The 27852-nt window shown below is 36.2% G+C and overlaps 1 protein-coding gene across 1 annotated transcript; it reads right to left on the reverse strand.

The window, feature by feature from the left end:
* Nucleotides 1-801: 801 nt before the first annotated feature.
* Nucleotides 802-26437, reverse strand: LOC109032855 (protein MMS22-like). The gene is made up of 22 exons (XM_019045164.2): nt 26135-26437; nt 24718-24964; nt 24260-24463; nt 23203-23347; nt 22063-22338; nt 21381-21491; nt 20309-20524; nt 18733-18968; nt 17554-17660; nt 16920-17089; nt 16112-16385; nt 15262-15390; nt 13705-13936; nt 12409-12490; nt 11420-11599; nt 9734-9904; nt 9102-9249; nt 7860-8107; nt 6598-6797; nt 6102-6293; nt 5022-5151; nt 802-4567 (listed from the first exon to the last, which is right to left on the reverse strand). The coding sequence occupies exons 1-21, from the start codon at nt 26229-26231 to the stop codon at nt 5106-5108; spliced, it is 3711 nt and encodes a 1236-aa protein (XP_018900709.2). The 5' UTR covers nt 26232-26437; the 3' UTR covers nt 802-4567; nt 5022-5105.
* Between the last annotated feature and the right edge of the window lie 1415 nt (nt 26438-27852).

Below are 27852 nucleotides of genomic sequence, written 5' to 3' on the forward strand. Positions count from 1 at the left end.
AACTTTATGAACAATAATATTGAGTATTTCACGTACCAATTGAAAACGGAAAGGGCTTACTGTGTTGTGTTAAAGGGGCAACACACCTCCTTAACCCCGGAGGACATATCGGCCGCAATCCAAGAAGAGGGCTTTCAGGTCCGCAAAGTCCTCCAATGCCTAAAGACTAAAACAATTGACAACGGCGATGAAAATGTCATCACCGAGAAAGTCCCCACTCCGGTTTTCATTGTTGATCTGGAGCCAAACCCAGACAATAAAAAAATCTACGACCTTAGATACCTGTGTTCAATGACCATCAAAGTTGAGCCACCTCAGCAGAAACAGATAATCCCATAATGTGGCAACTGCCAAAATTACGGGCATGTTGGATAGCCTGGGTTGGTTACCCAGCACAGGTTGGCAACACTGCCCTCAGAGGGTCAGGTGACCACAAAAAATAGAAATTGAAAACGGGGAGGTTTTGGATAGCCTGGGTTGGTTACCCAGCACAGGTTGGCAACACTGCCCTCAGAGGGTCAGGTGACCACAATCGTCATGGCGTCAGCCGATCATCATGTCGTGATACCAGTGTTACCATGTCGTGTTCATTCCCTTTTTATTTTATAATAAATATGAATATCGTTTTAACCGAGTGTTCACTTATTCAGATATTACCCACACTAAACATGGCGACGAGGATGTAAACGGGTGATCAACGAAGCGCAGCAAAAAATACGGAGGTGCAAGACATGTAATTTCGCTAAAAATGTTCAATTTTATTGTATCGATTAAGTTCAAAAATGACTTTTAGTATATCGATTAAGTTCGAATTTTAATTTCTCAATTGCACATGGGTCAATTTCTTCTAAGTTCATGATAATCTGTGTCGTTATCAACCTTCACTAATTGCAAGGTAATCATTGTTCGGACGGTACAATGGAATTTCTTACAAAGCCAGAACCACTGGAAATCAATGATAATATTAAAGAGAATTGGGAAAAGTTCAAAAGACGTTGGAGCCGTGTCGTGTTCATTCCCTTTTTATTTTATAATAAATATGAATATCGTTTTAACCGAGTGTTCACTTATTCAGATATTACCCACACTAAACAGGGCATACCCGTAAGTACTGTAAATTTAGCCCTAGGTGCGTCAAATGTGACAGTGATCACAAAAGTGAAGACTGCCCTAGGCCTAGAACTGAGAAAGCAACTTGTGTCCTCTGCGAAGGACCCCACACAGCAAATTACAAAGGATGCACCGTATACAAACAACTATACAACAAGCGATACCCTTCAGAGCGTCAAAACAGGGAAACGCAACCCCAGCTTGGAGAGCACTCATATTCCTTAGCACTGTCAATATGGCAACTATGTGCGCCTAGCCGCCCAGGCTCTGTGGAAGCGGCCCCTTCAATATACTACTGGCATGGCGTCCACCTGAATCGTCTCGTCTCTTCTTGCCGTCCGTTCCCACCAACTTAACATGGTGTCAGGTGCGCGGTTTTTAAATTTGTCATAATGTTTCTATAAAATTTTTAGCCTTTGTTCCTTCTCGATTATTTCAACATTTTTTAAAACTATTTTACCGATGAATTGTGACTCGCACCTTCGCGCCGCGTCGCCTGCTCGAAGGCCTATTTTTGGTTACCATCAAGTCCGTCAGTCAATCAGTCAATTCAATCCTGTGTCCTTTCGTATCAACTGAATAATAGTCTTTGTACATCGTCAGTGCAATTTCGTCAAGTCATCCTGGTCGAACCAATCTGCCTACGCCAAAACAACTTTATTCTAGTACACTTGGTGAAAGATATTTTGTATGCTTAAAGGTTACTTTGTTGTAAAATTGAATGTAAAATTACAAGTGAAATTTTAGTAAATTGTAAAATTAAATGTGAAATTTTTTGCAATATTACTTAGAAGTGAAATGTTTGTAAAATTGAAAAGTGAAGGTACTATAGCTATACTTAGGTACTACAGTTTTTGACAATAAAATATATTTGGTAAAATGTGTTTTAAAGTTTTCTGTTTTTGTCCTGTTCCTATGCTTTTAGATGTGTGGCCATTCATATGAATAAAAAAAAAAAACATTAAAGAACTAGGAGACAGCTAATCTGTTTACAAAAAAACAGAAATAAAGGAACCTGGTGAAAATGATCTTGTGGAAACCAAAAAACAAAAGCAATGGACCCCATCTGTTATACTTGAGGAACAAGGTTCCTTAGTCACACAAAAACTAGACAGATCAAATGTCTGACGCAACGAACGACACCTAAAACATGACAAATCATCCGATTTTCTGGCACTTTGGTCCCTGGTTGGAACGATAAAACAATCACCAGAAATAAATCAAAGAAAGTCAGTCTTCAAATGATTTGAACAGGCCAAGAATTCTCATAATAGAAGACTTATTCAGCATGCTTTATCTGAAGAACTATCAACATTACAACTACGAGCCAAACTTTAAAATCACGCAGTATCACCTCCTGAAATCCTATTTCAAGCATCAGCAATGAAATGAGAACAAGAGCTATCAACGTCGAAGACTAGTTTCTCAGAGAATCCCAATAACTCCTCTGAAAGCTATTATTCTAAATTAGTTGTTCAAGTTATTGTTCCAGATATTTCAGGATCATTATTTGTTGCATGGTCAGTTAAAAACCCTAGGCCCCCGAATTCTCCCAACCTTTTGCGGCTCCTACTTTTTCCAGCTTCTTCTAGTATGACTGCAGAGCTTGGTTGACATCAGTGATCGAGAAAGAGCTTGATGCAAAAACGGCTTTTTTCGCCCCCCCTCTGGAAGTTCTTCAGACTTTGTCTATCAATTACTCATACTTGAGCGCTTCTTTTCCCAAATTTTCAGACCCCCAAAAAATTTTGGAGGCGATCTAGGGGGGGTGGAAGTCAAAACCTGTGAACCTCGATATCTCTTGAACAAAGAAAGATATCGAGGTCCGGTTTGGACGAAAAATCGTCTAAAATTGCATACTTTAAGATTCTAAAGGTCGAAATCCCGATATCAGATTTTTAAGTCAACATAAGTGCTTTTTTCCAGTTTTTAGGTCTAGAACATTTCTTTTAAACAAAAAATTTACAAAGATCTCAATTTTTTATTTGAACCAAAACCAGTTTTTTAAATTGTTCGTCTTTTTTCGCATCCAACGGGTGGTCCATTAAGCTGGGGAACCAAACGGTTCCGGAGTTATGATCGATTGAAGTTTCCGCTCAACGCGCGCCAACCGATTTTCGCGCGCAAAAAAGTCGGATTTGACTGTTATTAGATCAGATTGAATGTTCAAACTGAGCAAAATGCTTTATTAGGGACTCTTGAGGGTCGCTGAGTTCAGAAATTACAGATACTTCCAAAAAATTCACGTTTTTAAAATTGCAGCTTCGGACAGGACCACTGAGCGGCCGGTCGGCGCTCAATGGGCCTCTAAAATAGCGCTGCGGAGCTGTAATTTTAAAAACGTAAATTATTTGGAAGTATCTGTAATTTCTGAACTCAGCGACCCTCAAGAGTCCCTAATAAAGCATTTTGCTCAGTTTGAACATTCAATCTGATCTAATAACAGTCAAATCCGACTTTTTTGCGCGCGAAAATCGGTTGGCGCGCGTTGAGCGGAAACTTCAATCGATCATAACTCCGGAACCGTTTGGTTCCCCAGCTTAATGGACCACTCGTTGGATGCGGAAAAAGACGAACAATTTAAAAAACTGGTTTTGGTTCAAATAAAAAATTGAGATCTTTGTAAATTTTTTGTTTAAAAGAAATGTTCTAGACCTAAAAACTGGAAAAAAGCACATATGTTGACTTAAAAATCTGATATCGGGATTTCAACCTTTAGAATCTTAAAGTATGCAATTTTAGACGATTTTTCGTCCGAACCGGACCTCGATATCTTTCTTTGTTCAAGAGATATCGAGGTTCACAGGTTTTGACTTCCACCCCCCCTAGATCGCCTCCAAAATTTTTTGGGGGTCTGAAAATTTGGGAAAAGAAGCGCTCAAGTATGAGTAATTGATAGACAAAGTCTGAAGAACTTCCAGAGGGGGGGCGAAAAAAGCCGTTTTTGCATCAAGCTCTTTCTTCTCACTTGATTTATCATTTGTCTCTGACACCATCAGAAATAAATCGCAACATTGCTTTGAAAATTGAAAAAAATGGCCCAATACAAAATCAAATGTGAGTATTCTAAAAGCTTCAAACAATTTCCTAACATTCTCGCATGTGCTTCGCATTTTGAGCACAAGCACAAAATATTACTAGAGATTTTGAGACTAATTGAAGACAAATCATTAAAGGTTCCAGGTGACTAAAAAATTCCTAGGAAATCAGAACCTTTTAACATAAGTTAGCGTTACACTTAATTTGTACTTGAAAACCAACATAAATGGCTAGGTAACTTGATTTGTTTGCTCCAACAAAATGATGTTATCTTTTCTACTAACATTCAAGCATTACATTAGAGTTAAGTAATTACTCCTTACGCTGCTATGAGAATTTACCACAATGAAAGTTGCAGGTGTATCCAGTGGGAAATACCGCAAGAGTTGTAAAATACTACCCAAGCTTTAATGATCATCTGGAAAAAGAAAGAAAAACAATTCTCCAGAAAAAAGTTGATAATGTTTTAAAAGTTGAGACAGCAAGATTAAAAGAAATAAAGAGCTAAGAAATATAAGAATTGATACTTCATGGGGTTTACTGAGGCAATACATAGGTCCTCAGCCTTATGACGTCTTTCCTTTTAAGTGTGCGTGCAACAACACAGCGAATGAAACTCTCATCCTCAATCTAGTCTATACTCTTAGCGTAAGATGTGGCAGTCAGGCTTGCACAGGACGCCTTGATGAATGCTTAAATAAATGTAGGCTGGTGGAGCTTCTTTTGGTTCTTAGTTTTGAAAATGTTCACATCGAATCTGCAGCATACAATTAATGCAACAGCAAAATTTCCACAGCTTAGCATTAGTTTTTGGGTGCTTTTCCCGTCTGTAGAAATTATGTCTTGGCGATATAAAAAACTTTAAGACTTACCAAATAGCGAGGTAAAAAATTGTAGTAATTGCAACAATTTGCCATGGTAACATAATGACGGTTTTCATGCCATCAAAACTTGTTTTAGCCACCTGATAAAATTTGCTCAATACGTTTGATTCCTTTATCTCTGAAAACAAAAATAATAGGGTAAAAATTATTTAAAGAAAAAAAAACCGGAAAAAAATTAGCTATACATTATTTGCAAGCACAAAATATTTATTTCCGAAGAGAAAACAAGCTAAATTTTCCTTCAAGAAAATGTTGACTTAGGTGTCATTTTCATTCTGGAACTCGTCCGAAAATTGTAAAGAGAAAAGACAAGGGTTGTCCAGAGGGGTAATTTATCTATTCAATTTCTCTTTAATTCAGATAGGTAGAGAAAATCTGAAAAAAGTTTTGAAATACCATCATTGTTCATGCTATGAAAATTAAAATTGGGTTCAAAGATTTCTAAAAAAGTGGGTTTCTCCAAATCCACCTCACAGTTTTATTCTTCTTTTGCGATTTTCAATTATGATAATGTTGTTTTGTTTGGTTTTTTTTGTTTTTGTTTTTCCCTTCAAAGTTTACTGAAACGGTAAGCTTTGCTGTCATTGCCAGAACTTGGAGTCTGAGAGAAAAAATTTACAACTTTCCAAACAATCTGTTTGACGTCAAATGCTTTGTTACTTCTTAGCCATGAACATTTACCGCTTACTAAAGTAAGTACTGAAATTCAAGCACTTTTCAAGCGCCACCCAAAAAGTCAAGCACTTGAAAAAACTTCAAAATCAAGCACTTTCTAAGGCGGCAAGAACCATGTAATTTTGATAAAAGAATAAAGACTTTTTATTTTCCTCACTCATTTTTTACGCGGCCAAGGTAACTTGACCCACAACTTATGGAGGTCCATCTCAAGTTTATCTGTGATTTTGTCTTTTGAGATTTTGTCAACGGCCTGTCACCACTTCTACCATGGCGGAGGAGTTGGATCAAATTCTTATGGCCTCACTGGATACCATACAAAAGGAGAATTTCCTGCTCAGTAATTTTTATGGTTACCCATTTCATTTAGACATTCATGCGTTAAACTCCTACCTGAGAGAGCTATCATAAGTGACACCTCGTTTTTTCTCAACTGTTTCAACATGTTGAATGAGTTGCGGAAGGAAGTGATTGAGCAATGTGGGCACTCTACCAGCGATCATTGCGAACAGATCGAACAGCTTGAGACTGTAGAAAGCTAAGTGGTCTCTGCAAAGCTTGGAGAATAAATTCATGGCGCTCAACCTGAAATAAAGTAAACAAGAATTATGAAATGGCATTGTAAGTTTTTAGATGGAAAATAGCATGTAATTCAAAGCATATTGACTGTCATTTCAGTTAATATAACTAGCTATCTAAAGGTACTAATAATGCCTCTGGAGTGCAGATAAATTTGGTCAATTGAAAGTGCTTGTTGAACACTATTAGGTTGTTAAACAGCTACCTAGTATTCATAGAGTCATACTTCTTTTTTTTCCATTTTTTAAGGATGGTTCCTCTATGGGCAAACCAGATTCTTGCATAAGTAATTGTAGGATAAAGCATTAACCTTATATTGGGATCAGTTGAGACGATATGGATAGTGAGAATCCCATTGATCAAGCGCTCTGCGTTTTTTTGGCAGGGGTCTCCTTTGTCATAGAACATGGCAACGCTCGCAATAGACTCAAGACAACAGTCAATAATGCACTGTACTGTATGAGCCCGATTCCTGTTGATGGAGGCCACATCTGCGATAAATGCTATAGCCTGCACAAAAAATTGAAGATTAACACTATGTTTTATAGGTTTTTCAAGATGACATCTGGTAACATGTTTCAGCTGAAAATGTTTGGAAATTCCTAGAGAAGGAATTAAAGAGAGCATAAGAAGCCATTAACAATATCCATTCTTCTAAATTTTTATTTTGTCTCCAAAATACCTTCCAAATCGGATTCCTTCAAAGTGAAGAGCTTACTCCCCCCGCCCTTTTTGCCACAATCTTGGACTCTTAGTCTAGAAAGTTTCATCATTATGTTAATTCTAATCAGAAATGGGAGATTAGACCTTTGTCTCATAAATAAGAATCACAGATGATTTGGTAATATTTTTAATTTTTTTTTACTGCTTTCAAAGTCCTTCAAGCTCCAGAGTACTGACTGGTAGATAGAGACTCCAGAGAGAGACTGCTGCGAGGTTCAAATTTTGGTCTTCCTCTGTTCAAAGATAAATTGAGTTATGAAATTTAGAATCTTCCATCACAGCATCACACGAAAACTTAACGAGTAAATGCAAGTTCACGAGAGAGATGTTATCGGGTGAATTGTTTTCAAATAGGAGCAACTTGGCACAAAAACACAATTTTCTGATATGAAATTACCCCAAAACATCTTTCCTGGGGAAGAAAAGAAAAAAAATGTGATCAAGCTTGGGTTTTGAAGATTCAAGCATACCAAGATTTGTCCGCTGAGATTGGAGTTTACTAGAGGATGCATCCGTTGCTCTCCTTCCAAATTGTACCAAAAACTCTTACATTTTTATAAACAGATAAAATTGTAATTGTCTCAAGAGCATTATTAATGGTGAATAGCATTTTATAGGAAATGCAAGTAATTGGTGAAATGATTTTTAGTAGAGAAAACGGCTAAACTTTAGAGAGACAGTGACAAATTACCGAAAAAACTTATTCCACTTTTTGAGGATTTATTTTGTTAGTAATTTTAAATATTACAGAATATTTCAAATTTCCTTTGGAATAATGTTCTTTTTGATACCCATACCCCATACAGATCAAAATACTTATGCAGGCATCTAAAAGTACGAAAAACTTACTTGAAGTGTGTGATTAGGCTCGTTTTTACGACATCGTTTCTTTATGAGTCTTTCAACAACAATTTGAAATATGATGATACAGCAGTCCTCTTGTGGAGCAACATTATTTAAGCATTCCGTGAAACATTTCAGGAGTGAAAACGTGGTACACGTGTCGTTCAATGCACCTGATTTTCGTATTAAACGTGGCATCAATAAGCTCAGAGAGTCCTTGATTGCACTAAATAGGTACAAGTCGTTAGGGGCACCTGTACAAATGGAAAGAACACTATACAATGAGCAGAAGTATGCAGAAAATTTCAACTAAACTTAAAGTTTACGAACTTGGAATAGACAACCAGAGGATGATCCGCAGAATCGACACTTAACCGTCTAAAAGGTAAATTATAGATTTAGAACCAAATTAGATTAGAAATAGATTGTATGTTTTGGAGACAAACCACAGAAACAACGAAAAATTTATCGAGGCCATTTCCCTGCTTAATTTATTCTTGAAGAAGCTTTGCCTTCGTAAATGGAGCCTCATTATTTCTATCTTCTTTCAGTCTTTCTGAGCTCTGATCACTTCATTCCTTTGCTACTGTCCAATTGGCAATTACATTGGCATTCCTAATCAATATGAGTGTAAGTTCTAGTTCCATTATGCCTCCGTTTGCAGCATCCCCTGAGAGCCCACATCAATTCATTTTGAACAATTTTAGACTGCGACAGAAGATCTGCCATCTTTGATTTAGCATTGAAAGTAAACAAAAACACAGCAAAACGCCAGATCTTCTGGCTTGTTCTAAAATTTTCCAGCTTATTTAATGCGTACTTTACCAGGTGCCTAGATACCTGCCAAACTGTTTTCTACCAGATGCATGAAATGTACAAAGCAACGAATCTCACCAAAGATATCTAGATCTATCTGACTACTTTAGAATTGAGCCATTTGACATATTGGTGGGCCAACACATCTTTTTGTCTTTACTTAGAGCCAAAATAGGCAGATTAAAATTCATTCTTGTAGAGTCTCACACACACTTGTACCCATATTTTTAGAGTGCTAGTCCTTATTCTATTTGCTCTGAAAAAGAATTGATGTTCGGCTGAAGAGATTTTATTGTGATCTATGTCAAACTTTTCTTTGAAGTTCTTTACAATAGAAGAAACATACTTTTGGTTGACACTCTCTTCCTCTTTGTCTTCTCAAGTTACATTATTTGAATTTGCTTTCTAACAAAAAACCATGAAATAGCTCACCTAGTCTTACCAATCCTTGAATGAACAGATTCAAATTATGATGCAGTCCCTTCGCAACAAATGGGTGAAGATCGTAAGCTGGGTCACGCACTTGTGGGGGCAGTAAAAAAATTTCCAGAAGTCGATGAAGCAAGGTTTTGGTCCCTGACTGAGATAAAGAATGCAAAATCAGAATAATACTTCCTAAGAAAATACGTTTTCAAAAAATGTGAATGATTAGATACAAAAAAGGCAAATATATGATCATATGAGACTGTAAATATTGAAGTTTTGTCCTAGAGATTTACATGTAGACTGTACAATGGATTTTAATGAATCAAACAAACAACAGAAAAATCAGCAAAAAATTTAACGAAGTACAAAAGATCAATGGGATATTTCAATATGTGAATCATTGTTAACTGTTCAATCTAGCCCAAAGCCATGTTGGTCCATATTGACCTTGTTCCACAGACAAGATTGATCAGGGTGGTATAACTTTATCTTTCAATATTTCAAATTAGAATGAATTGTTCTAATGGTCTTATTCGAGAAAAGACAGATCTATATTGATTTTTCTGCACGAATAGGCATTTTTATAAAGTCCATCTATTGGTGTGTTTTACTAAGAGCTATATTCTTGTAAGTCTAACCTGAGCATAGAAGATAGCACCTGCTTCTGAGACTAAGAACCCAGCTCTCTCGTGGATGCGGAGCACTTCGTTTTGAGAGGTTAAATTTTTCAAAACCTGAGATGACCATTTTTCCAAATTTCCGAAGTAGAAGGCTGCTTCATTACAGAACTTCTTTCTTTCTAGAGGATCCTGATTAAAAAAACAAAAAATTATTTAAATAAACTGGAAAGAAAGGAAGAAAAATTGGAATTAGTGTGAGAGATTTATCATGCAGTTACCGCACGAGTGAAATGTTTAAAGAACAACTTACTGACAAGGATTATAACTTCAGCAAGAAGAATTGTCAAGCAAGTAGCCAGAGGATCACCTTGAACTGTCTCGCAGTGGACTTATTTATGTCTTTTGTGTTGCAACTGCTGGCATACTTGACTTGGACTGTTTCATAATATATGATATTGGCCTTAAATAATCGTTACAGATTACACATAAAGGGTATCTGAGAGATTAATGCAGTAAAATTCGAGCTGAAGGTCATTGTCTTCTCACAATACATTCCTAACAATAGATGGTTACCACCAGTGGCAATTTTTATTTTCACTAACGAGAAAATGCTAAGGAGATTCTCGGACAACTTCTCTTTCACTTGTGTGTCTCAGTTTAGACAAGTCAATTCTTATGCGCAACAAGTGCAGTTGAAAGAAATGGAAGAGAAGATAAGAAAAATTTAACTCAATGCTCACAGGCAAACTATTCAAAGGGTGACTCATCAGTGTCATTATTTTGTCACAGTTGAAGATTGCTGTACGCGCTACTTACGCTATGAAAGCCTTGTTTCTCTTTTATGAGTCATTTACCCAGAATTTTGTTTACTTTTTTTTTTATCATCTTTGAAACAGAATAATCCAACTGTTCATTTTGTCGCTTCTTTCACAAAAGAACGTAACTAAATTTCGATGTTGTCAAATTTCCTCTCGCAAATTCCAGTTTTACCAGGAGAATCCTGGGCAATTCCAACTGGAAATTTCACTGATTTTTCTTCTGATCTCATGTAAAAATCAGAAAAATTTTGAATAAAAATTGCACAAGCACATTCTTCTAAACACTGAACTGTTAAAGTCAATTTTGCAACCTTGGAATGGAGTTACATTCCTTTGTCCAGAAAATAACAAATTGTCAAACATTTAGGGTTGTCCATACTTAACTGATACTTCCAAAGTATAGATACTCATCGATACTTGGCACCTATACTTAATGATATTGATACCATGTGGTATCGATCTTCAGACCCCAGTATCGATAGTATCAATACTTAATCTGATTTGGCTATGAAGAAGGCCAAACACGGCCGAGGCTTAACCATTTTGGTGCTGTTGAGGGGGCCCTAATGGAATCAAACGGCTGACGGGCATTTGCCCATTCTGAATTACAGCATAATTTAGAATTAGTATCAATAGTGTCAATACCTCAAAGGCATCGATACTTCAGTTTGATGCTCGATGCCGGCATCGATGCTTAGTATTGATACCAATATGGATACTGAGAATCGATACTTTCCCCAGTATTGACATTCATACAATCCTTTCTGAAGCAAAAGCAACACTAGGAAAAGTTTACATATAGTGTTGCATGCTCCACAGCTTTTGAAATTTGTGAGGTCTTGATGACTATACAAACGATTTTCCAAAAAATTTACAAGTGTATTACCGCACAAAGGTTGAACTCCGACCGAAGTGCTTTGATGAAATCGATGAAAATATCTCCTTTGGAGAGAGTCAAGCTTCGGAAGAGTCGGTTGTTTGGGAGATGCAGCCGAATATATTCAGCTACATCAGAGAGCTCTGTGGATACCCTTTCTTCATGTAAAAAAGAACACTTGAGCCATGCCTGAAAAAACAATTATGCAGTTTTAAACTATAAAAAACTTGTCATTTTCACAAAGACTTCAGATGAAAAAGAACCTCTGATCTCAAAAGTCGCTTTAAGCATGATTTAAAGTCCTCCTCAAACATGTAACTACAAAATAAAAACAGGGATAAAATCTAATTTGCATTACGATTATCAGAAAGTATCTAAAATACTCAACAACGCTGGCAGGTTTCAGTTTTGTAATTGTTTTAAAACATGGGTTTGTGTAGACCCTGCATAAAGCATTTTTCAGTTGAATCGTCTAATTTGTGATGATTTTTTTTATTTATTCGATAAATTTGTAATCAAATTAATACCTTAAGCTTTAATTTCACTGAGTTTGAGAGTGCATGGAGGTTTCAAAGTGTTTGCTTGGCAAAATCACGGAAAATATCATACTTTATTCCTTTTAGGCATAATTTTGCTTACTTGGAAAAGAATGATCCAGCTAAAATAAAACCCATTGTGCATGTGCAACCTCCCAAATACATTGGGCCTTGGCCAATTTTGTGAAAGAGAGGTATAACAATTCATGGCATTGATTCTACATGATCTTGGTTGGCCCTAATAATTGTTATTTTAAACAGCAATGGTGCCACAAAACACCTTCAGTTCAGTTTTAGGTGACTTAAAATTTCAGTTGTCTAGACCTTGCTCTTAATTGTGAAGGAAGGTCAGGTGAATAAAAGATCCTCTTTAGAACAGATGAATCTTCCATTAGGCTGAGAGTCCAAATGGAGTAAATAGAATGGGAAAAAAAAGGAGTGAGAATGTGTAAAAACAAAAACCTGGACAAATATTTGAGGGGTGTTCAGAGTCCTCAGGGCATTATCGTGCTTAATCAGCTCTTTCAAATAACCTTTCATGACACTGCAAAGAAAATGAACAACTAGAAATCGGTAAACATGAAATAAGCACTGAAGTAAAAACAAAAAATAAAAAAACACTGATTTCATTGCCCAAAGAGCTTTAAGCCTTCGTCAATGGCAGGGATTTTAAGTTGATATATATTATATTAATTTTCCTTACAGCAAGGTAAGTTTTCAGAGAAATTTTCAATTGCAAACAATCTCGCAAAGAATCAAACGGCCCTGAATGGTCCGATAATTTTTCTGCTTCTCATCCTGTGCTCTAAGTTGCCAATCGAGGAAGATTGCTAATGGGCCTGTTGCAAACTTTTGCTAGAGCAAAACTAAGAGTTGTTTCCTACAGATAATGCCTCAAAAATCACGATGAGCGCATCGGCAAAGTCTGAAATGCACTCATAACTTCACAATCTGCGTAAGAAATTTGCGGTTTTTTGAGCTTCCCGCTTCGAAAACGATACTACGGTACAGGTGAACATTTTGTTAGAGGAGTCGTTCATTGGCGACAATACTCATCATGGCCGACGCCAGTCCGCCAAAACACGTGTGATGGGACGAGATAACACTTGAACAGGATTAAACCATATAACAATCGGCGTGTTTACGTTCATATTTTCCTCGCCCGCCTTAATTGACCTTGAACTCTCCTCGAATTACGCGAGGAACTGCGCAAGCGTCGGCCATGATGAATATTGCCGACGATGGAGCGACTCCTCTAACAAAATGTTCACCTGTGCAGTAGTATCGTTTTTGAAGCGGAAGCTCAAAATAACGCAAATTTCTTACGCAGATTGTGAAGTTATAAGTGCATTTCAGACTTTGCCGATGCGCTCATCGTGATTTTGGAGGCATTACCTATAGGAAACAACTCTTCATTCTGCTCTAGCAAAAGTTTGCAACAGGCCCATTCTTGCTGTAGCCCTCCGGCCCGTATTTCTCGATGAAAGGAGAGATACTCGCCCAATTTTACCTTTGTCCATACTGTTGGTAAGAGGGCGGAAACGTAGTGCAGGTAACTTCATCTGAACACTGTCAAGCGGACTATTCTAGGACGTGCAATTTTTTGCTAGAATGTTGTAAAAACAAGTCTTTGCTTCAACACATTTTTTATCTCCATAAATGAGACCAAAAAATAATAAAACATAAAACCATAAACATAAGCCTAAAAAATAAAAACATAAAACTAATGTAATGAAAAATTAATACTTGTAAACTCACCCAATTTGAACACTCTCTGAGCACAATAAATGCTTGAAAAGGGCTTTGACTTTCTCTGTTCGAACTTCATTCAGGCCAATCATTAGACTAAAATTGATGAAAGCAGCTAATAATTCACCAGCGATTTGAGGAGTAATTTCACTATATGGTCTACAGCTCAGTTGCTTCAAGTGCGGAATCAAATGAGACCAAAGTTTCACTTGCAACTGCCAAACATCTTTTTTTGCTTCTCCTATAGAAAATAAAACAAAGAATATTACTAAAAATTTTCATGAGAGCAAAAATTCTACAAAGTGGAAGGAATCATAGTCACAAACAGAATTTACATTTCTTAGTATTGAAAGGCCCTGTGTTCTTTCTTCTTTTTGTGTATGATGTTTAGCGCAGCTCCAAATTGAGAATAGATTTAACTACATTTTTGCACGTTCTTCTGCCTTATTTTAGAAATGGTATGCGTCTTATTAGTTTCCTTTCGCAGATAGCTGCTTTTATGGGTGAGCCAGAAACAGCGGTTCTTCAGCTCAAAATGAAGTCCAGTTTATCTTTAACAAAAACTAAAAATTCCTTCAAATTCAGGTTTCAAAGGAGGAAAAAGAATCTAAAGGACTAACACGGTTGGATTTATATTTTTCTCATTTCACACCAAAGACATTGAATTATGCATCTGGCTCGGTTTTATGCAGGCAAAGCGTTACAAATTTTGCGGAACTCCATGAATGGGCGAGGAGAGGGAAAGAGCATGTGTCCCAAGCGCGCTCGGTTTTTTGCGAATAACTCGTTTTGAGTACATTTTTAAACAAAATTCCAAATGTCATAGGTTGTAGAGCATATATTTGTACAGCTGAATTGCAAGGTTCCACTTTTCCCAATTAATTACCAATTGAGAAAAAAAGTCTCACATTCTGACAACAATTCACTGGGGCTGCTACTGCGCATGCTCAGATATGCGCGGTTGGAACACACGAACTCAGCGATGCAAGGTCGGCGCTCTGCACTCATCAGTCGGCGCACCATGCAAAAATTTAAAAGTTGAAACGCCTTCCGTTGCACAGGATGCACAGTCTACATGATTCAATGTCTAAGTTTAACACAAACATCGCAAAACTGTTCCTTATCCATTCATTTTTAGTTTCAGGGTGTTGACAACAATGTTAATCGATCAGCTGTTCTCTAGGCTGAGTGCTACCCTTTTTACTCCTCATACATGTATCCAGTTCAGTTATCCAATACATCTCTTACAGTTAGTATTTATTCTTGTTTTACTTTGAAATGATTAAAGCTAACGGTAATTAGCAATGTTCAAGGTCAAAATCAAATTTTTCTCCAAAAAAAGTCTTTGAAATGGTACCCAATTACTTTGTCTGAAAGAGGTGTTTTCTTCTTTGAAATGTTATAAAATAAAATTCTAATCTCATTGATTGTAATAAACATGGACCCAGGTATGAACGCAACAAACAGATAAGATACACAAAATGGATGGGAAAACCCAATACACCTACTAGGCATAACATTTGGGAGGATGATAGTTTTAATTTAATTAATTGAAGAAATACTCACCAGAATCAATTTTGAAAACGCCTTTAGACAACTCAGCATTCAAAAAGCAAAGAACAGAAAAGCAAATGCTCAACAGGTTGTTTTTCTCAACCTCTGAAGAAGACGTAATGCATTTTTCAACCCATGCATCTGAAAATTAATTAAAAACACATAATTTTACCTTATAACTTCTTTTAGTTTTTTACACCTAAAAATAAAAATAGAGACAAGAGAAACAAGTTTCTATGAAAAAAAGAAAAGAGTTTATCTACTCTTTTCAAATTTTTGAAGATTCACTTGCCATGATCTGAGAAAACTTTAATTTATCATAGATGATTCGATAGACGCCATATTTTGGGTCAGAACGGCATGTGATACGTAGCATCGATTAGTTCCATTTTTCAGCTACTTGTCATTTCTCTCGAATTTTGAGATGGCAATTCTGTCGTCAGGAGACTGAAGAATTCATTCACAAATTTTGACAAACAAATTCAAAGTAATAAAGGCGCGTTTTTTTTATAGGAAAAATATTGCACTTGATACTGATATCAAAACTGCACTCGAATGCGATATTTTCTCTCTAAAAAAACCAAGCCTATATTACAATGTATTTGTTTATCAAAATTGAAGGGTGAATTTTTTAGTCTCCTGACGACAGAATTGCAATCTCAAAATTCGAGACAAATGACGAGTAGCTGTAAATAGAAACAATCAATGCGATATATTGCATGTCGTTTTGACACAAAATATGGCGTTCATCCAATCACCTTAGGAAGAGATCAGGCTTGGGAGAAACCAAGAAACAACAGAGGGAGTCCGTTTCTTTGAGTAAACAAAAAAAAAAATAAAGGAACATATGAAAAAATCCTACCGATGAATGATAGCTGGCCAAATTGTAGACCACAAGGCGCAATGAGCATTTCTTGAAATGCCTCAAAGAAAATAGACAGCATCCTTTCACTATCGGTGACAGCTAGGTCTGCATTGATCATTTGAATCATTGGCCCGACCAATGAGTCTACTTTCTTCTGCTTTTCTAGGGTCAACAATGCCATCGCCAGATACCCTTTCCATAAAACTTTCCTCCTGTTAGTCATTCTTCTGTCAATTTCTACCTCTCCAATTAGGCTACTGGTGACCTTGCACTGAAAAGAATTAAAGAAAAAAACACGCTGAACTAATTCTTGATAAAATCATGTTTTGGGTGTTGTACTATCTACCCCGGTATCCCAAGGTGAGGGACAGGATCTATGGAATCAAGCTCCCAACAGAACTGATACACTGCTACCAGTTAAGTCCCATAAAAGTTTCAAAAATTCATTTCTTGATCATTTGGGAGTAATGGAATGGGGAATCTCCTGTCTAGACAATGGACCATATACGATGAACATACGATTCTTAAGAAAAGGAAGCAGTATAGTATCCACACTACAAAATGAAAAACTTTTAAAACAAAAGGGGAATTAGAATTTGTAAGGCAGACTTCCATGTAAAAAAAAACCTTGTCTCGGGTAAAAAGTTCTGAAGACTGAAAACGCTGATACCTAAATACTTTTTCAAAATCTCCAGGGATAATTTTATTGGGAAAAGAAAATGCAACTTATGCACTCTGAGAGCTTGAGGCATTAAAACTATCCTGGAATTATGACAATTATTGGTAACTCATTTATTGTACTTACCACTTCTTCAGCATCTCCTGCGATAGCTAAAGTGAGAAATAATGCAAAGAAATTCATCAACCCTGGTTCAGTGAGGTTACTAATTTTCCTTGCTGAGAACTTGGAGAAAATTCGACTTTTGATTTGATTCCAAACACGAGGAGTATCTTTACACCTTCTCAGATGGGCGGCTAAAAATAGATGAAAGTTTCTTATCAATTTACATTGGATGAGCAAAGTGGAAAATGGTTGAAGTTCAGTGAGATTACTTGTGAGAAGACAATTGACACAGAATATGGAAAGGATCATACAGCCTTGTTATGAGTTGGCAAGTTCCGTTTACCATTCAAATTTATTTCAATCCATTATGTATTTTTTTTTCTTCAGAGAAAAAGTAGATACATTACTTGATTTCAGTTCAATTCCATCACATAATTTAATTGGCTTGTTTCTATTCGAAAAAATAAAACAGAAGCAGACACTTTGTGACAGCTTATAATGGAGGTATGCGATTTCGCATTTTGGCCACCAATATGGAGCTGTACTTAGAAAGAAATGTATTTATTTACAAATAGATGAATGAGGGATATTTGACAAAAAATTAAAGTATTTTAAAATGCTTTCATTTTTCATAATGTAAAGAGCACAATCTTACCAAGAATACGCAAAAACTGCTTGTAAATGGTCAGTTTGGCTGAATCTATACATGAGCCAGGTTCAATAAATGCTTGGATTTGATTCAGGAATGATAAAGCACTTTCACTGAAAAAATTAAAGACATTAAGATTAATAATTTGAGACTGGAAAAAGTTACCAGCACAACACTAGAGGACTACTCAAGTTTAAGATATCCAGGGAGAAAGATCTCTTATGTTACTAAATTGAACTTGCTCTTGAATGTCTTTAACATTGCATGTAGAGAGTCTCATCAAAATTGAATTTGAGGCTTAGAATTAAAAAGGTGGATTTATAAGTTAATGAAACTATGCTCTTTTTTTTTGGAAACCATCCACGCTAGGAGAAGAGAATCAAACCATGATGGAGCGGACATGGATTCAGCTTGCTGGAAAGCAAAAAATTGGACAATTTGACGAATGGTTTTTGAGCAAAGGCAGATTTACTGTACCCGGTTCTGTATTCTATTGACTCTGCGTTCACCACTTTTTCTTGAAAAGAAACGATAAAAGGTGAGAAGAAAATAAAAAGTTGGCCCTAAAAAGCCCGCAATTTCGGAAATTCAATAGATATACCAATAAAATAAAAGACTTCACTGATAAAACATTAAGTAGAACCCGAGGCAACATGGGTTTGAGCTAGCAAGAATTCTCAAACACTTGGCAACAGCATCAGCAGTATGTCAAGATCAACATTTTTCATCAGAAATTCATGATAAAAAGTGTTTCGACAACTTATTTTGTCTTTACTATTTTCTCTAATCATCGCTTCTGTTAGTTTTTTTTTCTCAAATAAAACAAAAATGGAGGAAAACCTAAGATTTGTTAGGAATGTTCCCACTTTGAAGGAAGGGGATTAGAGAAATTTTTCACATTTTTTAGGAGGTATGGACTTTTGTTTCAGGTGCATAGGAGTGGGGGGGGGGGAGTATAAATTAGTTTTTAGCATTACATACATGATGAATGAGTCCTGATAGAGCATTGAAAATTTCTAGTTATATTTTCACAGTCACAGAACAATTTTATGGTAATGGTCCCTTTTTTCTAGTCAATCAAATGTTTATTTTATTTATTTATATTCTTGTGTTTATACATACATTTAAATCAAATAAAAAAAAAAAAAAAAAACAGAAAAAAGGGTGGCAACATGAGTAACTAACCTGAGTATCCACTGATTTTGAAGCTGTTCCCCTTGGATTAGGAACATGCCTTGATCAATCGTCCGGTGAAAATAATCCCACAAAATGAGAACAGCGCTTGAATTTGGCTCCCAATACTCAGTGGTTAAAATTTCTGCTATGGCTAGACACTCTCTTAGCTGAGAAGGCCTGACATTTCCTTCCTCCAAAGAGCCCGTTAAGATCTTCTCTAGAAGTGGGTAGTTACTTTCTACTTTCTGTAACACAGACAATAAGAAATTGTGCTGCTCAGCTCAGATTTTTTCAGATTTCAGAAGTGAAGAGCTCATTGCAATGAGAAAACAAGGCAAAATTCTTTCAAGACTCCAAAAATATTTTAATGCAAAAGAATCAGTGAGAAATCAATTTTTGTTCAATATTATATTAATTTGAAAAACGTGAGATTTGTACACATTTACAGATAATTACGACAGAAGCACCACAAGAAACATTCAACCATTCGAAAAGACCATGATTTAGGTATGCTTGAAAAAAGGAGCCTTCAAATGGTGGAATTCACGATAGAAAAAAAAACTTGAAGCAGGGAAAAAGCTGGGTAATAAACGATGTAAAACTGAAACATTTTGGGATTTTTACACGTATCTCTTCTTCTGGGATATCCCATTTTGACTTCTTCTGGAGAAAAATGAATGGTGCTTACGGAAAGGGTGTCAAGATCCTGAGCAGTAACATCTATCTAAGTTTGTGACGAAGAAATTCTAATTACATGGGGGACTCTTGACACCATTTCATTTCATTGACTCAGTCGCAAATTCAAAGGAATAGAGGCTCAATAAATGGAGAAAATGGTGGGACTCACTCTCAGAAAATAATCGTGTAATTTGAAGAGCAGCCTCCAAAATGAAAATAAAAATTCAAGCACATAACCAAATCACACAGCGCAAAGTGTTTTTTACACAAATAAATAGCCTACATTACCCTAAAAAGAATTGTTATGGATGGCTGAACAGTAGACGATGGGGTGAATGGATTGAAATGTTCATCATGTAACTTGGGAAATCCTGTGGGGTATCACTTTAGGCAACCCTCCATCAGCCAATATTCATCACTGGCCGAGAAGAGCGTCCTAATGGAAAGTTTCTACACCCTAAAATGACTGCTTAGGGCTTTCTATTGAAAATAAATTAATGCAGTCAAAATTTTCCAGAGCAACGACTCAGCACTTCATAAAGAAATAGATTCATACAACAACTGCAAAAACTCATCACAGCCTTGAACCTTCCCATTTGCTTAGGCTGCAGGTAAATTTTTTGAGATTTTTGCCAGGAAAAGTATGTTTCCCTACACTTGATAAAACTAACTAGGGGTTGACCTACTTATAATATGCAAAATTCAAACTTAAGGGACGCACTAATCTCCCTGTCTTTAAGACGGGAAGCCAAGCTACTTTGTACTCTTTACAGCTTTATTACTGATAGAGGATACTATCCAATGCTGAACAGATGCATATTTGCAAAATATAGATGTAAATAAAGCTAGCGTAAATAATTGTGATCTGAGATTACTTATCATTTTTTTTCATGCAAAATTGACTTACAAATTCAGATAAATTGGAGGCATACTGTGCTTTGGTGATATGGAGAAGCATCCAAAATATGTACGGATAGAAATTCATCCATTCATCTAAAACAGGTAAAGATGACTCATTGAAAGTCTTCAAATTGGCTGCTGAAACAGTGCCTTCATTAGCACTCTTTGGTCGGTGCAACTCCAACATTCTGTTGAATATTTCGTTGATGCGGTCCCAAAAAGACTGAAACAGAGGCAAACAATACTGTATGCATTAACTGGAGGTGTACAATACAGGGATATGAGAAGTACACAACATTTTGACAAAAATAAAATTTTCAGGATAAATTGGACACAGTAGAGCAGAGAAAAACTGAGTTGACAAAACTCAGTAGCTCAAGCACTCATGTATTTGAATGAGATAGTGAAAGGTGGGTGTAACATTTCTAAGGTAAACCACAAGAGTTGGTTTCCTTTTGATAAACTCATTCTGGTTAAAAATATACAGTGATGGAACAGGGGACCTTCGATGATGGTATTGAACATCATCAATGCCATTGACAAAGCAGAGCAAAAGAAGGAGTTCATTGAAACAAGCATCCGACCCGCACAATGCACAGTTCAATGGAAGCGAATGCATTCGATGAATTTCATTCTGGGGAGGCATATGCGTCACTTGCGTTTGATATATTTTTCTCATGAAATCGAAACATTTTCCTATCCCTGTCTCTACATGAAAGCTGACAAAGTTCTCGAATTCTAAACATCTGATCTCATTTCCTGAGAGCTCCTGCCATATTCACTGAATGCTTTCTCCATGAGATTAAAACTTTTCCCTGTACCCAAAGGGTCTTAATTAGAATTTATAGTGTATTTTCCGAAGAAAATACACTATTTTTTACTTTATGGCATATCATGCTTCCACAAGTGGATGTGCCTCCCCCCTCCATGATATGCATCCAAAGAGTCCCTTTCAATGCTCCAAAATACATTCAATGAATCTCATCCCATGCATTCACATTCTTGCCTTGCAATCGAAAAATTATTCTTGTGATATACAAATATGCACATGTATCAGAAAATATAACTACAATACTTACCTTCACTTTAAACTTTTTATGCACGACTGTTATGACAGGGTACAGGAGAATCCATAGATGAAAAATGCAGCTACAACTAAATGGAGCCGCACTCAATAGACTATCCTTGATCTGTAAACATAAAACAGTTTTTACTAAAAATTACTTTGTCTTGTAAAATGGATGAGAGTCTTCAGATGTCGAGGTTTTAAGTGATAAAAGAGTAGCGGGAACGATTCCTACAAATTTCCTGAACTTGAGTTTTTCAGGCCTGATAAGAGGTGACTAAGAGTCCTCTCCTGAGCTTAAATGGGTTGCTTTGATTCAATTTTAGCTGACAATTAACGGCAGATGAACTACTGGACCAGATTGCAAACAAGAAAACAAACAAAATTGGACTTTTGTTTCAACAATATTGCCACAAGGAAGCTGACTTTCTGATTAAGCGGCCTGATTGGTTTATTTGGTGCCTTAAATCTGCTGAGTTGAGCTTTCATTACATCAATATTTTAGGTGTAAAACAAGTGAAAACCTAGCATTCCTGACCAATCCTGCTTCTTTAGAAATTTCAAGGTGGTTCTGTAAGTGAACGTTACGTGGTACCATCGACCAATGGGAGCATTGTTACATTTCCTAGTTTGATCAGTGAATCTTTAAGCCTGTAGATCAAGATTACGAGTTTTACAATAAAAGCTACTCTTACGTTTTTAAATTTAGTAGTAGAGAGTTGAATTAGTTCCCTTAAAAGACGGTCAATGATTCGATCTAGGAGTTCCAAGCTGATTTCTTCATTATCTTTTATCTCTGATGTCTTTGGAGAGGCAGCCATTTGGGGAGAACTTGAATGCTGGTGAGGTTGTTCTGTTTGTGCATTTGCTAGCAATTCTTCTTCCACAATCACAATAACGTACACAATTGTGATTAAGAGCCACTGCAAATCTAACTGAAGATGACATAAGTGATGTTCATTCAGTAGATCCTGTTGAAAAGAGCATGTTTAGCTAAGTTCAAACATTTCAATCAATGAATTTTTAGATAAAGAATTGTGAATTCTCATTATGAGAAGAATTGTATACGAATATAGTTGTAATAATATTAATAACATTGAATAATTACCCTAGGACGAATTGTATGAAATTATGTTTATGTAAGTATCTTTATTCTGAAAATGACGTTTTTGTGAGGCCAAATGTGTAAAAAGCAAAAGAATAAATGAATCAAATCATTTTTACACAAGACTGCAATTAAAAATACTTCTGCAAAGAGTTTCCCTCACATCAACTTTAGGCACAAATTAAAATTTTTCATAGATACAAAGAATTTTTATACGGGCGTAGAAAATGCTGGTATACTACTTTTTGAAAGATAACTCACTTTAAATGATTAGGCATTTTGGATCTCCCTAAATTTTTCAAGGTGCCTAGTTTTTTTTTCATTTTGGGAAATCCTGATTTTTAACTGCTAAATCCCGATTTCATAATTTTTCCAGATCCTGATTTTTTGCAGAGAAAAATTGACGGACAGGTAGCGGATAATTGACGGACAATAAGCAGACGGCCGACTTTTCTCAAATCCTGATTTTATGACAGATTTTTCCTCCAATCCTGATAGAAATCCTGATCTTAAATCCTGATGCTAGACACCCTGTTTTTAGAGTGTTTTTGACTTAATGTTTTTTAAAGCACCTTTGAATAAATGTACCTGTATCTACCAGCCAACCAAGATTATTTTAGCGCATGTGAAAATTTTAAGTCCCAACAAAATTTAAAGATGTGTAAGCTTCTCACAGAAGGAAAAAGAAACTCTTGAGGAGCTTCACTTTATCAATACCAAAATATGTTACCGTATTTTTTGAGGAGGCTCCTTCAAAAACATATCCCGGATGCGGGCTGAGAAAATCTAAAATATGATGAAGTGAAGAAATGTGTTTGACAAGACTAGAAACCAATTCACTGATTATTTCGGACCCTTCGGCATAGCAATGAAGCCTGTAAAAGAAAACATTTTTTCAAGGATCCATAATTTCATAGTATACCTGTTCATTAAAATAAACAGAAAGGAACTGAGTTGAATTTCATTAGTCACTAGTTACAGTCTAACCCATGTAAAAGAAAGCCTCAGGTGGCCAATTTTAATTATTTAAATACAGAATTATGTTGAAACATGCCTGAGATAACACACACATGCATAGTGATAACAGTCTCAGAGTGACAAAAAAAACTGGATTTTGTACAAAGTGAGTTTGTTATGAACAGGTTTGACTTGAATTTTAAAAAATAGGAGACAGAGATTAATATTTTAAAAATCATTTGTGACCATTACTTACAATTGCTGTAAGAAATTTTAGTAGCCAAGGCAAAAATAAAATGAGGAATGAAAATGAAAGGAAAAATGAAGGAAAATGTTTGGAGATTCACACCATTGCAATTAAACGATAAAAAATTAGCTCTGTACCATTTGAAGTGTACCATTATGAAGTATATTTAATTCCTAACAAAATCACTCCTATGAAAAATTGGAAAAAAACTTTCAAACGAAAACCATTGACAGACCTCAATACCTACTTGATTGGCTGCAATGGGTTTTCAAAATTGATGCGGTAAATATCAGATATTGATTTATTTCCTTACCCAAAAAATGAACGAATGGTAATTTTTAAAATTTTTTGAAGATATTCTAAATTACACGAAGAACATTCTGTAAGAATTCCAAGGGATAATTTAATCATTTTTCCTTAATATTGTGATGAGAAATTTGTAACATTTCCAATCAAGACACTTGGACTTAAGCTTCCACCTCAAAAAATGTGCTTCAGTTCTTAAGAGCATAAGAAGTAGAAATTTTGGTAATATCCTTATTCCAATATTGACAAAGACTGCGCAGAAAACAAACACACTTACCGCAGAATGTAATTTCGGACATACAAACAGAATTCAATGATCTCTTTACGTAGGGCAGCATAATCCAGCACTTTCTTTATACTGGTTGTAATTCTGAATTTACGCTCTTTGATGCGGTAGCGCCGATACCTTTCTTCACCATGGTTCAAAATTCCTGCAGATTTATGAGGATGGGCTGTTCGGTCTAATTCCAGAAGTATTTTCCTAGAAAAGAAATTTAAAAATTAGGATATACAATTTAGGATGGATAAAAGCTACAATGTCATCTCCATATAACCATGAATGAAGCACCTAATACTGTTTAAAGGAGCTGTTATGACAATTGTTTTTGACAAAGTTTTGAGCGTTAAGTATGATTAAAGGTAGGTGGGCCAATTTAGGACTTAAGCTGAAGAATCAATTTTAACTTCTGACGCATGAATCTTAGCTGGTCTAAATTTATAAATGCTTTATATTACCTGACATTCTGGAATAAGTAATCTGTTCGCTCAATAAGAGCACTGCCTCTATCAAAACACCGTCCAAACAGTTGTATTTTAACAACCGCGTTCTGTTCAGAAGGCTTAGCTGCAGCATTCAGACCATGAAGAAAAAGACTGAGATCACCAGATTTGCTCTGGATGAGTGAAGATGCTAAAGATGCGTAATCTTGGTCCACTCTCCCTTGACAAACAAACCCTTGCTCATCCTGGTCTTTTATTTCAGCTGAAACAAATAGGCAAACTAGAATGGAGAAGTTAACAGAAAAATTTGAGAAGTTTTCACTTTTTCGGCCCTCTCAACTGACAGATATACCTTGGAGGGCTCCAACCTTGCATTCTTTCAGTGCTAGGTTTGAGAGTCATTGAAAGATTGTCTTCATCGATTGGCAATTTTAAATACTTGGGATGAAATTATTCAAAGTCAAGATTGCAATACATACAGGAGTTCAGGTGTGCAGTAAAAACAGGGTCATAGGCTACATTAGGGAACATTTGAATAGTTCAGAAAGCTATAACTCTCCCCTCCCAATTCGTGGCGGGCATTGATCCTGAAAGGAAATGTCACGACAACAATTGCAGTTGCAATTCTGCAAGAAGAGTCAGCAACCAAGTTCTGAAATTTTCACAAGTTACCTGTAAAGTTTTTCTTGTGGAAAAAAATGTTGTGGTCGAAAACGCTTAGCTGAGAGATTTGACACAGGAAAATTGTCCACAGCCATCATCATGTGAAACATTCGTTTCTAGCAAGTAAGTGCAGTCAGATCTAGTTGGGCATTTTGGGAAAATATACCAATGGATCTATGATGTGAGAATTTGAAGTTTTAGGGTTGTCCGGTTCCACTACGCTACCAATAACCGACTGGAAGTACAGCATCGATTTCAGGTTCTAAAGCTTTGCCAGTAGGTCAGCGGTGGCTTAATCCTCAACGCATCAGCCCAGCAAGTAAGGTCTTGTGGTTGAGGCATTGATGGACTTGAAGAGACATCCAATTAAATTTGATGATGCTGGGCGGGTTGATCAGTATGTGATGACTTTCTGCTGTACATCAAAAGTGCATCTAAAATGAAGGAATTCAGTCTCAGCATTGGTGCATTGTCAAAGTAAACTGTTCGCAACAGTTCACTGACCAAATTATCCAATGCTGAACAGTCAACAATGATTGACTGTACTTGGATTGTTCGATTACTTGCGTGTCTACATGAGAATGCCCAACGTTTCTACCAAAAGTTCAACGATCTTAAGAGATCAATGGAGCAGTTGAATTGTATTTCGTTCACAGGAGAACGAAACAGTATCGGACAAATTTACTTCGACAACGCACCTAAGGCTTCGGATTGATGGAGGTTAAGAGCTTGTTGAAACCGATAAATGATTTTTGAAGAATCTACTTACGGGAGAAGGCCTCTGCAGATTTCATGAAGGAATCATCATTAGAATGGTGGCTTTTAGGAGGAGTCATTGGAGGTGTTATGACTCCTTCACAGGACATGGTGAAAAGGTGAACTGTACTGGCACATGGAAATTACAGAGGAAAAAGCGAAAAAAACAAAACTGTGCGCGAACAATAAGGATAAAACATGATGATGAACCACAAACAACGACGAGAACAATAATAAAATATTCAATTCATTTGATAATTTAATTCGGCAGTGCAATTGCACCGAATTGCACTCTTTAGTTGCATTCTAACCTCACTTATTTTGTATTGTTTGCATGTTCAGAGCGCGGGAAATATATACTGACGTCATAAAAAAAGGACCAATCAGCTGCATTCATGTTTAAAATTCCCCGGTTTAATTTAAATCTGCGGCAATGCTTTAATCGGCCGTCAGCCATCCAGCAGTCAACATTCACACTTTACTTTCAAATGCAGCATCAAATAGAATTTTTCTTTTTACAAAAGATCATGATTTCTTCAATGAAATTGACAATCTTCTCAAGGGGTAGCAAAGTAAAACTTTTTGTCTTGATTGCCCGCTACAAACCTTGACCTGCTGCCACGATTATAAAAGCAGCTTTGAGCCCTTAACCTGAAAAGTCAGAGGGGCATATAATTATTTAAATAAAGAGTTAAATTTCCTGAGAATATTTCGCCTAACTTAAAAATTCACGAGAGAAGTAAGTAGATGATAAATATACTGAAGAAGTTGAGTTTATTCACACAGATGTTTCCTGACTTACACCATGAACCTTTGAAAATGACCAGTTGAAAGAAGGTCTTTGAGAAACTCACACCGACTTGGATGTAGACCAATGTAGACTGAATGCACGTAAACAACGACTTTTTTTAGTATATAGAATATAATAAGTCACTCTTGGAAATGAAGTCAAATGATGGTGAATCGGTGATTGGGGTAAAGAAAGCCAATGCTTCAATGAACTGCAGCGAACGGAAGTATTGAGCAAAACAGAAAACCTACACTATCACAAAGCTTCTGAGAGCCGAAGACCAATTTTATCTTACTTGGTTGAGAAAACAGGCAAATTCTTAAAAGCTCCCTTTACTAAGCGTTATGAGAGCGATGATTGCTCCCATGTTCCATAGCAATGGATGTCAGACAAATCATTAGACTTGACATTGGAGGACAAATGGCAGAGCTCATGTCTTTCCAGACTTGATCATGGGGACTCTAAGTACGATGCATTTATTCATGATCATAAAAATGAAAATATTATCGGTTTCAATAACTTTACTTTAATCGGTTCCCTCTTCGAAATAGTGAAAAAGAAAAACTAAAATCTGACAACAAACAGAACAATAAATACCATTTCGGAAAATGTAAGAATTGTCGAAATTTCAAAACTCACTCAGCATATCTAAAAAGCGGATCAAGATGCAAGGGCGTCAAAAAACAGAGTAGAAGAAAACTAGAGTTGTACTATTTTAATCATGGAAACACCAACTATCTGGGCACAACCGACACGACATGCACACTGAAATCAGACAAAATTTTAGGGGCTGCTGAAAGAAAGGCGTCGCAGTTTTGGGCTTTTTTGGGGTAATATTCATTATACTAACTTTCGTAACAAGTTTTTTTCTTCAACTATATAAATTTCTCCTTTACAAATTGATTCGTCACATGATTAGAGGTTTTAGTCAAATAAGTTCT

The sequence above is a fragment of the Bemisia tabaci genome, chromosome 4, assembly GCF_918797505.1.
Source record: "Bemisia tabaci chromosome 4, PGI_BMITA_v3".
In the NCBI taxonomy this organism is placed as follows: domain Eukaryota; kingdom Metazoa; phylum Arthropoda; class Insecta; order Hemiptera; family Aleyrodidae; genus Bemisia; species Bemisia tabaci.